Source organism: Urocampus carinirostris, chromosome 19 (assembly GCF_059441175.1).
Source record: "Urocampus carinirostris isolate Australia breed hairy pipefish chromosome 19, RoL_Ucar_1.0, whole genome shotgun sequence".
Taxonomy (NCBI): Eukaryota; Metazoa; Chordata; class Actinopteri; order Syngnathiformes; family Syngnathidae; genus Urocampus; species Urocampus carinirostris.
Genome location: NC_142367.1, coordinates 15191246 through 15205717, shown reverse-complemented (window position 1 = coordinate 15205717; position 14472 = coordinate 15191246). Strand labels below are relative to the sequence as shown.

Sequence of the window (14472 nt, the reverse complement as noted above, 5' to 3'; positions counted from 1 at the left end):
TAAAAGGCTTTCAATATTTCAGTTGAATGGTCACAATTCCAGAATGTATGGCATTTTTTAATTGTATTATACATAAAATGAGGAACTTTATTGTATGTTCTTATTTTTTTTGGACACAATCCTGTGAATTTGAAAACATTTTATATTAAATGTTTAATTTTTTTTTGATGCTGGAATATATGTAGTAATTGATTAATGTAAAATAATTATCAGAAAAAGGGTAATGTATTATTGTCATTGATCGATGTGAAATTTACATTACAGGGTGAATGTGGTGTTTAATTAATATCTATTTTTTAATGTTTTTTTTTGTTTTGTAAATAACATACTTTGAATATTTTGATATTGTCATTTTACTAATATATTCATTATTACTGTAGTATCTTATCCAAATTCAACTGTGCAGGTACTATCATTGGATGAGAACACTATACATTTATGCATGTCTTAAATGTTTGTAGTGAAAGTTTTATTTGATTTTATCTGTCATTTGGATCAACAGCAAGACTCAAGAAAGTTCTGGAAACGTCCACAAGCTATCTGCTGCTGACCATCTCCAGCCTATCACAAGAACTCCCCTCAAGGGTGGGGTGGCCAACTGGACATTTAAATAGAGCACCCCGTCCCTCCCAAAATTCACTCAGCTTTGAATTCCTTACCAAGCCTGAAGCAAGTAAAACAAGAAACATGGTTGTGTGGAGTGACCAAGAGCGAGCTGCCATCGCCAACATCATGGGCAACCTCGTCTATGAGCAAGACGGCTCCAATGCCCTCATCAGGTAAGATGCGAGATCCATCGTCATTTATGCAACCTTGGTGACCACGCTTCGTATCTGTTTCAGGTGCCTGATCGTCTACCCCTGGACCCAGAGGTATTTCGGTGCTTTCGGCAACCTTTACAACGCTGAAGCCATCAAGAACAACCCTCAGATCGCCGCCCATGGTGCCAAGATCCTGCACGGTCTGGACCGGGCCCTGAAGAACATGGACAACATCAAGGAGACATACGCCGAGTTGAGCGTGCTGCACTCCGAGAAGCTCCACGTCGATCCCGATAACTTCAAGGTAAGAAAAAGAATTGAAGTTCTCGCAGTTTCCAAAAATATCTTATTTAATCGATCTGTGTTTCCTCAGTTACTGGCTGACTGTCTGACCATCGTCATTGCCGGTAAAATGGGAAGTACCTTCAGCCCAGACATTCAGGCTGCCTGGCAGAAGTTCTTGTGCGTGGTGGTGTCTGCCCTGGGACGTCAATACCACTAAAGCCCGGACACTCCTTTGGAGATTTATACATGTGCTTTCCAGATGTTTCTCTCCAAAAACTAAATAAAATCCAACCAACATAAACTTACCGCTGTTGTTGTCTTTTTCATCAAGAAAGAACGACATCTTGTTTATGTAATGTTTTCAACAAAAAATAATCAATTTGAACCATTTTCTCTTTTCATAAACTAATATACAATTGGAATCTGCCTTTTCGTATATATATATATATATATATATATATATATATATATATATATATATATATATATATATATATATATTTTTTTTTTTTTTTTCACATTTTCAAAAGACCTGGCAACTTTAAAACCCTATTTTTTGAATAAAAATCAGTATAACATTTAGTTTTACTTGTTCTCACCTCAAACTAAGCATCACAAGTGATAAACTTTGAATACGTGCGACCGTGTGATTGAATAATTTATTGACAATATAAACTATAAACACAACACCAACATAAATTCACAATGTATTCATTTAAAGTCCTTTAAAGTCCATCCATCCATTCATTCATTATCTGCACCGCTTATCCTCAGTAGGGTCGCGGGGGTAGTGGAGCCCATCCCAGTTATCTTCGGGCAGTGGGCAGGGGACACCCTAAACTGGTTGCCAGCCAGTCACAGAGCACACTGGGACAGACAACTCACTCGCTCATTCACACCTAGGGACAATTTGGTCAATTCACCTGACATGCATGTTTTTGGAATGTGGGAGGAAACCCACGTAAAGCACAGGGACAACATGCAAACTCCACACAGGAGGTTCGATCTCATGACCTCAGAACTGTGCAGGAAATGCGCTGACCACTGCGCCGCCGTGCTGCCCCCCGTTATTTTCTGTCATGAACCGCCAGGGTCGGTAGTGTTTTACAATTTTTTACATTTTCAAAAGACCTGAGCGACCACTTAAAAGCAATGTCATTTATATTTGTGTTTGTCATATTTATTCGTGTATAACACGTACTAGTGTATAACATGCACTCCTAATTTTTTAATAATAAAAAAAAAAAAATGGTATGAAATTTTGTATTTTCTCAGCTCAAACTAAGCATTGTAAGTGACAAGTGTAGTTGAATATGTATGGCCTTTGATAAAAGTCATTTATTGACAATGTAAACTATAAGCACAATACCAACATCAAAATTACAATGTATTTATTTAATGTCCAATTTATAATCATACATAACCCAAAGAGTTGTTTCCCTTGTCATTTATTTTGTCCTTCAGGATGATTTTCTGTTTCTCCATTATCTTACTTTCTTGTGATAATGAGATAAATCAAATGTCTTTTCGTATGTAATCTATATCACTGATAGTCCAACGATTAGTGTTTGGCGCTCTCACCACAGCGATCCAAGTTTGATTCCCATAACATCCAAAGATTTGTCATTGTGGTCAGCGACATATTTTGACTGACTTATCGTTGTACAAATATAGTAATATTCGACCATAAAATATGTATATGTGTGAAAATCTGTATAACGCACACTCATATTTTAAGTTATTATTTTTTTAAATACGGTATTAAATACAATACCTCTTTATGCATTAGACTACCGAAAACAAAGTGGATTCCGATGCTCACTCATAATTTGTTGGGGATTGATGTCAGACCACCAATTTGTTCGAGTACTGAAACATTTATTTCCATACGAAGCATACGTTCCTACTTGTTCCCAAATAGCTTCCTGTGTGCAGTTTGCATGTTCTCCACGTGCTCGCATGGGTTTCCTCCGGCACTCTGGTTTCCTCCCACATTACAAAAACATGAATGTCAGGTTAATTGGCCAGTTCAAATTGTCCCTAGGTGTGAATGAGCGAGTGAGTTGGCAACCAGTTCAGGATGTCCCCTGCCCACTGACCAAAGACAGCTGAGATGGGCTCCAGCTCTCCCGTGACCCTACTGTGGATAAGCGGTGCAGATAATGGGTTAATGGATATCCAAACAACACAGATTGTTTGAATGTGTACATAATAAATCAAACATATTCAAGATAAAAATGTAAAACAACCTAAAACAATTTACTGTACCTTTAAGCAACGGTTCGATGGCAGGTACTAGTACACCATTCTGGTATTTCTTGATAACTTTCTTCTTTAACTCGATCAATGTTCTCACTTTTCCTTCCCCTTGTCACTAACCTTCTTTAAACCCGTAATTATCGGCAAAAGGGGTTTTAAAACGCACTAAATCACAATAAACATCAACACGTGTTGTCGGACTGACGATCCCTCTCCAAATTTATGCGAGCCGACCGGGCCGGAGTAGCCAAGATGGCCACTCAACTCGCTCAGCCACACGTTCAGCTGTGTTCTGAATTTCCGTTAAAATATTAAAGCAGAAATTACTCAATTTTTCGGGCTGAATACCGACTGTCTTTTAATAGAATTCTCCGAGTACCAAAGTATCACTGTAATGTAGCCTCAGTGAGATATGAATTACACAGAAAGATCTACCAGTTCTTGTCATCAATATTTTAAATAAACACAACTTATTTACAAATCAATACATATAGAAATACTGTACATTGTTTGTGCCTAAAAAATTGCTTGTAGCTGGAATTCTATCAGTATTTCTCCGCCAACACTGCAGCAAAGGCAGGTACTTTTTCATGGCGTTGAGTATAACCACCATGAAGATTTCGCCCAAGGCCTCCAGCAAATATTCCTTTAAATCCTGCAGAAAAAGAGTGAGGTTGTTGATTTATAGGAAAGTCCTATTTCATATTTCAATTTTTGTTTTCACACAATTTTATATATATATATATATATATATATATATATATATATATATATATATATATATATATATATATATATATATATATATATATATATATATATATATACAAATACAACTATAATGGCCCTCTTTGAGCAAGTTTGTTGGGGCCATGGTTTGTTGAAAATGGGCCAGCGAACCACTTGGGCGTGCCAAAGAGCCACATGGCGGCATGCACCTCCATATCTGCTTGTACACAATGTGGCAACCCGGGTATCTAAAACAAGTTTTGCACTTTGAAACGCACAGCCATGTGACAGCTTTGCAGATTCGAACAAAAGAAGATTTATTGACCACTACAAAACGGTTCGGGAAATGGGGGAGTGAGTCCAAAAAACAAAGGTTCATTTCCGATCGGATGTAGGCTTCCTGTGGTAGTTGGCAGAGAGAGAAAACAGTTAAAATGTATTCCAGGGTTAAACGTGGTGTAGAATTCATATCTGACTATTTTGAATAGCTTGTTTTTTTTTTGGAAATGATAAAATACTTTATTATTTTCGTATTGTTCCTCTACTAATCTACTCAAATTATTACTGTAGTATCTGCTCCCAATTTCAATTGCACACATACTTTTATTGGATGCAATGTGAACAGTGTACATTTATTGCTGGCTTTATTTTTTGTAGTAAAACTTATAAGTAATTTATTTTATATCAATTTGGAAGAAATGGAAGGCTCCAGAAAGTTCTGGAAGGTTCCAGAAAGTTCTGAAAGCGTTCGCAACCTATCTGCAGCTGATCATCTCCAGCCTATTACAAGGACTCCCCCTCAAGGGCGTGGAGACCAAGTTGGCATTTATATAAGGTGCCCGCGAGGCCTCCAAAAATTCACTCAGCTTTGAATTCCTTACCAAGCCTGAAGCAAGTAAAACAAGAAACATGGTTGTGTGGAGTGACCAAGAGCGTGCTGCCATCACCAACATCATGGGCAACCTCGTCTATGAGCAAGACGGCTCCAATGCCCTCATCAGGTAAGATGCGAGATCCATCGTCATTTATGCAAGCTTGGTGACCACGCTTCGTATCTGTTTCAGGTGCCTGATCGTCTACCCCTGGACCCAGAGGTATTTTGGTGCTTTTGGCAACCTTTACAACGCTGAAGCCATCAAGAACAACCCCCAGATCGCCGCCCATGGTGCCAAGATCCTGCACGGTCTGGACCGGGCCCTGAAGAACATGGACAACATCAAGGAGACATACGCCGAGTTGAGCGTGCTGCACTCCGAGAAGCTCCACGTCGATCCCGATAACTTCAAGGTAAGAAAAAGAATTGAAGTTCCCGCCGTTTCCAAAAATATCTTATTTACTCGATCTGTGTTTCCTTCAGTTACTGGCTGACTGCCTGACCATCGTCATTGCCGGTAAAATGGGAAGTGGCTTCAGCCCAGACATTCAGGCTGCCTGGCAGAAGTTCTTGTCCGTGGTGGTGTCTGCCCTGGGACGTCAATACCAATAGAGACTGGACGCTGGACTCCTTTGGAGATTTATACATGTGCTTTCCATTTGTTTTTCTCCAAAAACTAAATAAAATCCCACCAACGTAAACTTGCTGCAGTTGTTGTTTATTTTTTTACCAAGAAAAAAACGACACCCTTGTTTTTTACAATGTTTTCAACAAGAAACGGTCAATATTGAATCATTTTCTATTTTCATACACTAATATAGAATTTGAATCTACCTTCTTGCATTTTTCTGTTTTTTTCCACACTTTCAAAAGACCTGGACACTTAAAATGTTTTAACTTATATTTGTATTTACTGTATTTATTAGTGTTTAACGCACACTTTGAACAAAAATCGGTACAACATATAGTTTCACTTTTTCTCAGCTCAAACCAAGCATTGCAAGTGACAAACGTTGAATACTAATTTAATGTATTGACAATGTAAACTAGACATACAAAGTAGTAATTTAATATCCTTCGAAATCAAATTCATACTCATATATACACCAAAGAGTTGTTTTCCTTGTGCTTTTTTGCATTTGTTTTATCTCTCAGGGTGACTTTCTGCTTTCTCCGGCCTCTTACATTCATGTGATGAGATACAATCAAATGCCTTTTCGCATGTCATCTATGTCACTATTGGCGTCGTGCAATGCTTCCCACTTATTTTCTGTCATAACCGCCTAGGAAGAAGAAAACACCTCACGCCAGCCCCAAGATCCTCCCCTACATAACTGCAACTTAATTCTATACTTCACCAATAAAATTGTACACCTATGGATAACACTGCATCTTTATTACCTTTTAAGATAATAAGAAATAAAGTTTAACAATTTTATTATAAATAATTGCTTTTTTAACTGTACGAGCAAAGAATTAAAGTACACCTGGATTTACAAAATTAGATTAAATCCTTCATCTTTAAACATTTTCGGACTAACCATGAACTCACCACCATTAACCCCGGAGCTCAATTAAATGAAATTTAATTTATATGTCTAGCAACCGTGTTATTGGATAAAGGGATAGTTTTTATTTTTGCAGCACTTTAGACCGTGTCTGAATCTGCAGTATCAGCTCTTTTTCCATAGTGTGGGTTTTTCTGCACTGACATACCTCAACCTTAGCCAATGGCCCTCCTTTATCAAGCAATGATACTTTTACAGGGTAACAATTGAGAGTATTTTCTGCCTCAAGGGGACCCTGTGGTAAAAAAACAGGTGTTGGGGGTAAGAACTACATGGGGCATTGTGGGCCGTACCCTCCCTGGTTTGAAATACATAAACGTATCCGCGCCCCCACTGACGGACTTTTTTTCCCCCAGAATTTCCTTCAGGCCTCCCCACCATTTCCCTAACTGCAGGATAATAACTTAAAGGCTCGGATCCACAACACATTTTACTACTCATTGGCACCTTGATGTTCACATACAAGTCAGGATCATTTTGGGGAAAACATGTACCAGTACATACATGTACATTGTCTTTCCTTTTTTGTGTATTTATATATATACAGGTCCTTCTAAAAAAAACAACATAGTGAGATACAGATCATTATTTTCCAAAGTGCAATGATAAAAATGAACCTTTCATACGTTTTAGATTCATTGCACACCAACTGAAATATTTTAGGTCCTTTATTGTTTTAAAGCCAATGATTTCAGCATAAGGCAGCATAAGGCGCAGTGGTTAGCGCGTGTGTGGCACAGTTCTGAGGTGGTGAGATCAAACCTTCCTGTGTGGAGTTTGCATGTTCTCCCCGTTCTTGGGTGGGTTTCTTCTGGGCACCCCGGTTTCCTCCCACATTCCAAAAACATGCATGTCAGGTTGATTGGCTGGTCTTAATTGTCCCTAGGTGTGAATGAGCGAGTGAGTTGTCTGTCTCTGTGGCAACCAGTTCAGGGTGTCTCCTGCCCACTGCCTGAGGACTGCTGAGATGGGCTCCTATACCCCCACGACCCTACTGAGGATAAGCGGTGCTGATAATGGATGGATGGATGGATGGTTTTCAGCAAACACCTGGGTTATCATCCCAAATTCTTATCTGAAAAAAGAATATATCATGAAATGGTGCTCTATACGAGCAACTGACCGAATCATCTGAGTGAACGATTTAACTCTACACACCTACAAATGATTCCCGAGGCTGTTAAAAACTCCCAGCCTGGTTTATTACTCGAAACCGCAATCATGGGAAAGACTGCTGACCTGACTGCTGTCCTGAAGGCCACCATTGACCCCCTCGAGCAAGAGGGTAAGACAGAAAAATAAATATCTGAGCCAATAGGCTGTTTCCAGAGTGCTGTATCAAAACACGTCAGTGGGAAGTCTATGGGAAGAAAAAAGTGTGGCAGAAAACGCTGCACAACCAGAAGAGGTGATTGGATCTTGAGAAAAATTGTGGAGAATGGCCAATTCCAGACCTTGGGGGACCTGAGGAAGCAGTGGACTGAGTCTGGAATAGAAGCATCCAGAGCCACAGTGCACATGTGTGTGCAGGAAATGGGCTACAGGTGCCTGATTCCCCTGTTTAAGCCAGTTTTCATACGAGCATAATGGCCCAGGGTTGCTGGGCTTGGCCTTGCCAGACTTGGTCTTGCCGAGGATTCTACTTTAACGAGGTTGTTGGGGACGTGTTTTGTTGAAAAACCACCAGGAAGCCACTATGGAGTGCCAACGAAGAGCGTGACCGCATGGGGCTCCAGAGCCACTTGTACACGAGAGCAGATGCTCTGTGTAAATTTTCACGAAAAATTGGTATAGGAGGCTCTAAGCCACATATGAACACACACACACGCATGCAAATCGGGTTTAATATAATAGTCTGGATAGATAATTATATTGACTACTTTGTAATAAATGACAATAAAGACAATTCCTTCAATTAAAAGGTTACATTAATATTACATACACTTCTAATCAGTGCTAACTTTGCAGACGCTCAGTGACTGTAGCCTTCAACAAGGAGAAGATGTCATCAGGTGGTGTCCAACTGTCACTGGGCGTTCTGACCATAAACCACAACACCCTCGAGTTGGCGGGCCTGCATTGATGGCCAGTCACTGCCCATCTTCTCCTGGTCCCCAGCTAACCTCCTCTCTCCTACTCCAGAGCCAGCAAGTGGCTCTCTCCGCGGCTTGCCCCACCCTATGGGCAGCTGCCTTCCTCTACCTTCCACTTATTCCCAGAGCTGTTAATGTGACCCATACAGACTGTGCTGGGAAGCCCCTGCACAAGACCTCCACTGGGAATAGCCAGGTCTGCCATGCCTTGTCCCTGCACAGTTGGACCAGTTCTTGATATTTGGCGTTTTTCCTTTCATGGGCTTTGCTGCATCCATCTTCACGGTACAGTTAGCTCAATCAGGATGATTTTTTGAGCCTCTTCTGATCAAATCACGATGTCTGGCCTCAAGGAAAGTTTGGACTACATGGGGAAAGTGTAATTTCCTTCCCAGGTCTACCCTCATCTGCCATGCTGATGCTGTTTGCAGCAGGCTCTTCTTGGTTTTCTTGGAAGATGCTGTTTTCTCCCCTTCCCTGATGAACTGAATGGAATGTTTTGGAAAAATTAAGACATTTATATTTTGTCTTTGATTAACAATTTCTGAAATTACCTACTAAAAAGGCTTTACCTTTCCAATATTTAGCTTCTTAAAAATCTTTAGAATTATGCTACAATTTTAAAATGTTAGATACATAAAAAATACACTCATTTACCTAAAGGTTACCAAGCAACTGGGTTTAACAAACTTGTTTTCTCAACAGAAGTTCAAAATTGAATTATGGGACACACATAATAAATTAGCTTTGTCCATTTTTAGACAAAATAATGTCAAAAGCACAATACCTTTTTTGCCAACCTCGGCACATGATGAGTTTAAGCAGAAAGGTTTAAGCAGGCAGTTATCCAAAAATGCTCACAAAAACTAATTTATAGCCACCCTAGTATTTCTAAGCGAAACTGGCAACCGTGATTTTTTTGGGCAATTTTCAGGAAGCCTTGCACTGCTTGTGATGCATATTCAGAATGAATAAATGACAACAACAACAAATGCTAACAGCTAGCTAGTGTCTAATGCAGGAGCGCTCCTCAGGGCGATGCTAGCTGTGTTAGAAATAGCCACACATGAGACTGAGTACAAGCGATTTATTGGAGTGGAATATGATTTTTTGCAATTCTAACTTTCTTTAGAGTCACGTAGCCATTATCTTGCAATGCCCCCAAAACAGTCTCCAAATAAGAACGTCCCACGGCATTGACATTTGCGTTTTCTGAGGCTTATTTTGAAGTTTCCAAATTTACAGTTTGACACGGACTGTCATGATAACTCATTACACTCACCTGTGCCCGCTCATTTGGCGCCAGCTGCTGCTGATTACCTGATTGGTTCCCCGTCCTATTTATGCTCAGTTCTTTCACTCGCCTGTTGTCAGTCCGTCAGCAGACCTCTCTTTTCACAAGGCAAGCATTTTTGACTCTGACTCCCGTCCCGGCTAATGACACGTTTTTTTGACCCCGACCACGTTTTCATCTCCGTCCCAGCTAACAACCAGTTTTCCGTCTAACTACGCTACGATCTCGTGAGCGGCTTGCTCCCCGCGTCCAGTGAGCACCGGATCGCTGGCGCTGCCTTTCCTTTATACTTCAATAAACTTGTGAGTAACGTTATGCATCTGGGTCCTCCTTGTTCAGGTGGTGACACGGAAGAAAGTTGATCCAGAGATGTGTCCTGGTTTGTTTGAGTTCCGTTTAAATAGCGAAATAAAAATTTCATATTTTTCCTCAAGTGCCGTTATATTCATATACTGAGTGGTCTGAGTACCTATACAATCACTGTAATATAGCCATTGTTAGATATACAGTAAATTATGTAGAAAAAGACACCAGTTCTTACTATGTTTCAGCAATAAAATACACACATCTCATTTTCAAATATTTTATTAAAACAAATAAATACTGTACATTGTTTGTGTTAATTAAGTCATCTGTATTTCTCCGCTAGCACAGCAGCAAATGCTGACAGGTACTTGTCCATGGCAGCGTGTAAAACCTCCGTGAAGTCATCGCCCATGTAAACGGCCAAGGCCACCAGCATGCATCGGTTGAAATTCTGCAACAAAGTGAAATTATTCATTTATAAAGAAATTCATATTTTCTTTTCTTGTTTTTGCACAACCTTGCTGCTAATGCCATTGTACTATTTTCTAAAGCAGATAAAATAAAGGTCAGTCAAGATTGTATGATTTCTTTGTTCATAATATTTCAGTCATTGATAACTTATTCATTCATAATTATTTCATTTCGTGATTTATTTGCGATTATTTAGCTTTTCCATGATCTCAGACATGTTTTATTTTGTAGCCAGAATATGGGTTTGTCATAATATAGTTTTCATTCCCTCTCCACTTTATGTTTCATATTATTCATGGCTCCTTGTATAAAAGTGATTGTGAACAGTTTTAGTGTTTGCGCTTGTGAGTCATACAGCCTTGATATGTACCACCATTGTGCCCGTAATCTTCTGTAATAAAAACCTCAACAGAACTGCTCAGCTCCAGTGCATGTTTTAAACGGCTCACAACCCTGAGGAAGAAGAGTTATTTCCTTCTTTACTATCTATACTAATCTTTTATTTTATTTGTATATTTTAAGTCTTTATTACGTTTATCCAGGTATGCATTACCAAATCTCGTAGCCCTTTTTTCCTATTCTATGAAATTGGAGATTTGGAATTGCTTCCAAAAATGAAATATGCATGATAGTGACACTCCCAGAAATGTGTCCAAGCACCTTGAAGTTGGACGGGTCTATCCTTAGCACGTAAGCGTGCAAAGTCTGCAAAGATGACAGAGTTTCCGTCAGACGGTTGATGTTTTGGGCCCCTTTAGCGATGGCGAGAACAATTTTCTTCCCGTGGCTGAAGTAGTGATCGGAGCCCGGACTGATGTTGAGGTGGGAAAAGTACGTCTTGCTGCCGGGAAAGGTCGTAAACATTCTGTAAATCGGATGAGAGATCTGAATGAATGAGATATCATGATGATTTGTGTTCACCTTTTAATGATCTTGGCCTTTTCAGAGGCTGGCTTGACAAAGTATTGGTCTTTTTTCAGCCATGTCCAAAATAAGAATATTTTTGTCGGTGTGTTCACACAGTTACAGTAACAAGAAGGTTATTATGTATTTTTATGTACAATTCATACAATAAACTACAATGCAATTCGAGATGTATGAATGCATATTGCTGGATGTAAAATTTTAGCACCACACAAGAACAAGTAACTAATTTTGTATATCAGATATTATGATATACAAGCATTATTCCAAAATAACCAAATATATTAATCTATATTGATATTTCACATTGTTTCCACTATATCACAAAAATGTGTCTTAAACATAGCTAGCATAGCTAGAAGCAACGGCACGCTAGCTAAGCTAATGAACAGGTGCTGCATTCAAGGGAAGTGGGAAGAAAGGATTATGACTAAGTTACTACAAAAATGCAATTAACCCCACCCCCCATCTTGGCTGGATTTAGCTCTGTAGTTTTTCACTAGATGAATAAAAAAACATCAGTTCTATCTATGATTTATTAAAAATAAATTATAATGAATGAATAAATAAATAAATAAATAAATAGAAAAGAACACTAGCACTGTAGCACTTGTTCGGTTCCTGCAGGCGCGATGCGTTCAAAGACACTGGGAAATACATACACCAGTAGAACGGAACTTGTCACAAAATGAAAATAGACGCCAGTTCGTTACAGTTATTGAACAATATTGACACAAAAACACGATTTAGAGAAACTGCAGGACTTTAAAAATAAGAGTCTGCCATCTTCGATGTTTGTATTTGATTTGTGCCCTTTCGAGTGAAACTCTGACGAACCAGGAGTGATATTTCTGACTTCCTTCTTTCGTAGAATAAAACATCAGGACAATTATGCGCATTGTTATACATTAAAAACACGTGGCGCCACATTATTGATATTTTTTAAGGGGGTTTTGGACACTCTTGGAACCTACCGAAGAAGCGCATCAGCTCCGATGTGAGCAGCCGCCGGAATCAATTTGGTCCATTCTTTCTCAAGTAGCTCTTTCTCTCTTTCTGACAGCATTTCGAGCGAATGCACATAAGAAAAAAATGAAAAGGGGTCCACGACTGATAAAACAAGTCCTTCAAATGCGTTTATCAACCGTTTGCTCACAACACAAAAAAAAAACTATAAAACTCAGATGTATTATTTTCCGTAGTCAGCTTGGAGCCAGGGTCCAAACAAATGGGTGTGTTTGCCTACTGGGTTATCGGAGAACAACATGTGGGTGGGGGCTTCCATTATCTCCCTGCTTGATGCGCATCATTTGCATGCAACTTGCATGTTTGTGCACAAACCGGATGCTGCACCAGGTGCGATGCTAAGCGCTCACTGGGGTGGAACTGGCACCCTAGTGCAGGGGTCATCAAGATTTTGAAGCTGAGAGCTCCTTTTTTGTTACAGATTAGCGTGGTGAACTACCAGTGTTAGGTTCGGGTGGAAAGGCTTCATGTGCAGACACATGCGTCCGGTGGACAATCTTTAATAAGGTCAAGTCAAATCACAAAATGTCTTAAAGGACAACACAGGCCCTTATTACACCATCCCCTTATCTATAACCAACATGAGGGCAAAGACAAACTCAAAACCTTCAAGTAGGGATCAGGGAAGTAACGAAAGGTGCCTCGAGAAGGAATCAAATAGGTAAAATAGTAACATATAACACAGTCAAGTCAAGTATTTGTACGCAGTCTTACAAAAATAAAAACAAAGACTTACAAAAGGTGCGAGAACATCAAACAATCCCACAAAGGAAGTCAGTAAAAGCTGTTGTTAAATACACACACACACACACACACACACTAGAGCCAAACTAAACTAGTAAAATGTAATGTTAATATACATACAATCGTTAACAAAGTTCTACTAATAAAAATGTTGTTTAGGTGCCACTTTTTGTCCCCATCGTCCTTTTTTGTGTCTACGACAATATTCCACTACATAAATACTGCAAAAATACTACAAATTACCACAAAAGTAAATATCAAATTTAGTGCCCAAAACAGGGACCTAGTAGTCATTTTGGTTTCATTCTGGAAAAAAATAAATAAATAAAAAAAAATAATACTATAGCAATAGTATAATACAAAAATACTACTACAGAAAATTTACAACAGAAATACTACAAAAATCCAATTATTGTAATATTACAAAAACACTTAAGAAATAACACCTAATCACAACTATGGACCTGCAACTTGCTGGCAACCAGTTCAGGGTGTCCCCTGCCCACTGCCCGAAGATAGCTGGGATAGGCTCCAGCACCCCCGCGACCCTACTGAGGATAAGCGGTGCAAAAATGGATGGATGGATGGACAACTATGGATATACTACAAAAACTCTACAGAAATCCTACAAAAAAATAACTATGAAATACTTCAAAATTACTTCTACATAAATACTAAAAAAACACTACGGTAATACTATATCCAAAAATAAAAGGTATACTACATAATATTACGACAGAAATACTACAAAAATACAACTACAGTAATACTACTAAAATACTACAGATATACTACAAAGATTTTGCTATGGAAATGTTATGAAAATCTTCCAGAAATAATACAGGAAAGACTACATAATCAGTACTATAAAAATACTTAAAAAATACGACTACGGAAATACTACAAAAAAATACCACAAAAATAAAACGACAGCAATACTACAAAAATGCCACTGAAATACTAAAAAAAACTACTAAAAAATACTAAATAGCATACGTTATTTTGTTTGATTGTAAGCTTTTCAAAGCAATTTGATGAAACTAATTTATTTAAAAGCAAATATAATAAATATTGCATTTAGATGTCTTCATGTAAATTTGAATATACCTCCAGGACTGGCCCCTTGGCCAAATTGTTA

General features: G+C 38.8%; 3 protein-coding genes across 3 annotated transcripts; 2 read left to right on the top strand and 1 right to left on the bottom strand.

The window, feature by feature from the left end:
* The first annotated feature begins 637 nt into the window (after nt 1–637).
* Nucleotides 638–1347, top strand: LOC148347469 (hemoglobin subunit beta-2-like). The gene is made up of 3 exons (XM_088323153.1): nt 638–779; nt 843–1065; nt 1135–1347. Exons 1-3 carry the CDS (start codon nt 688–690, stop codon nt 1261–1263), a joined length of 444 nt encoding a protein of 147 aa, XP_088179279.1. The 5' UTR covers nt 638–687; the 3' UTR covers nt 1264–1347.
* A 3520-nt stretch (nt 1348–4867) lies between these two features.
* On the top strand, nt 4868–5609 carry LOC148347468 (hemoglobin subunit beta-2-like). The gene is made up of 3 exons (XM_088323127.1): nt 4868–5035; nt 5099–5321; nt 5392–5609. Exons 1-3 carry the CDS (start codon nt 4944–4946, stop codon nt 5518–5520), a joined length of 444 nt encoding a protein of 147 aa, XP_088179253.1. The 5' UTR covers nt 4868–4943; the 3' UTR covers nt 5521–5609.
* A 4823-nt stretch (nt 5610–10432) lies between these two features.
* Nucleotides 10433–12788, bottom strand: hbae4 (hemoglobin alpha embryonic-4). The gene is made up of 3 exons (XM_088323571.1): nt 12539–12788; nt 11301–11505; nt 10433–10620 (listed from the first exon to the last, which is right to left on the bottom strand). The coding sequence occupies exons 1-3, from the start codon at nt 12628–12630 to the stop codon at nt 10492–10494; spliced, it is 426 nt and encodes a 141-aa protein (XP_088179697.1). The 5' UTR covers nt 12631–12788; the 3' UTR covers nt 10433–10491.
* Nucleotides 12789–14472: the final 1684 nt, after the last annotated feature.

Bases quoted from the DNA above. Each gene is read 5' to 3' on its own strand.
- LOC148347469 (XM_088323153.1), top strand. From the start codon at position 688: ATGGTTGTGTGGAGTGACCAAGAGCGAGCTGCCATCGCCAACATCATG. The intron at 780-842 runs GTAAGATGCGAG...TATCTGTTTCAG, and splicing joins GGCTCCAATGCCCTCATCAG to GTGCCTGATCGTCTACCCCT. The intron at 1,066-1,134 runs GTAAGAAAAAGA...GTGTTTCCTCAG, and splicing joins TCGATCCCGATAACTTCAAG to TTACTGGCTGACTGTCTGAC.
- LOC148347468 (XM_088323127.1), top strand. From the start codon at position 4,944: ATGGTTGTGTGGAGTGACCAAGAGCGTGCTGCCATCACCAACATCATG. The intron at 5,036-5,098 runs GTAAGATGCGAG...TATCTGTTTCAG, and splicing joins GGCTCCAATGCCCTCATCAG to GTGCCTGATCGTCTACCCCT. The intron at 5,322-5,391 runs GTAAGAAAAAGA...TGTTTCCTTCAG, and splicing joins TCGATCCCGATAACTTCAAG to TTACTGGCTGACTGCCTGAC.
- hbae4 (XM_088323571.1), bottom strand. From the start codon at position 12,630: ATGCTGTCAGAAAGAGAGAAAGAGCTACTTGAGAAAGAATGGACCAAA. The intron at 11,506-12,538 runs GTAGGTTCCAAG...TCCGATTTACAG, and splicing joins GGAGCTGATGCGCTTCTTCG to AATGTTTACGACCTTTCCCG. The intron at 10,621-11,300 runs GTGCTTGGACAC...ACTTTGTTGCAG, and splicing joins TAGACCCGTCCAACTTCAAG to AATTTCAACCGATGCATGCT.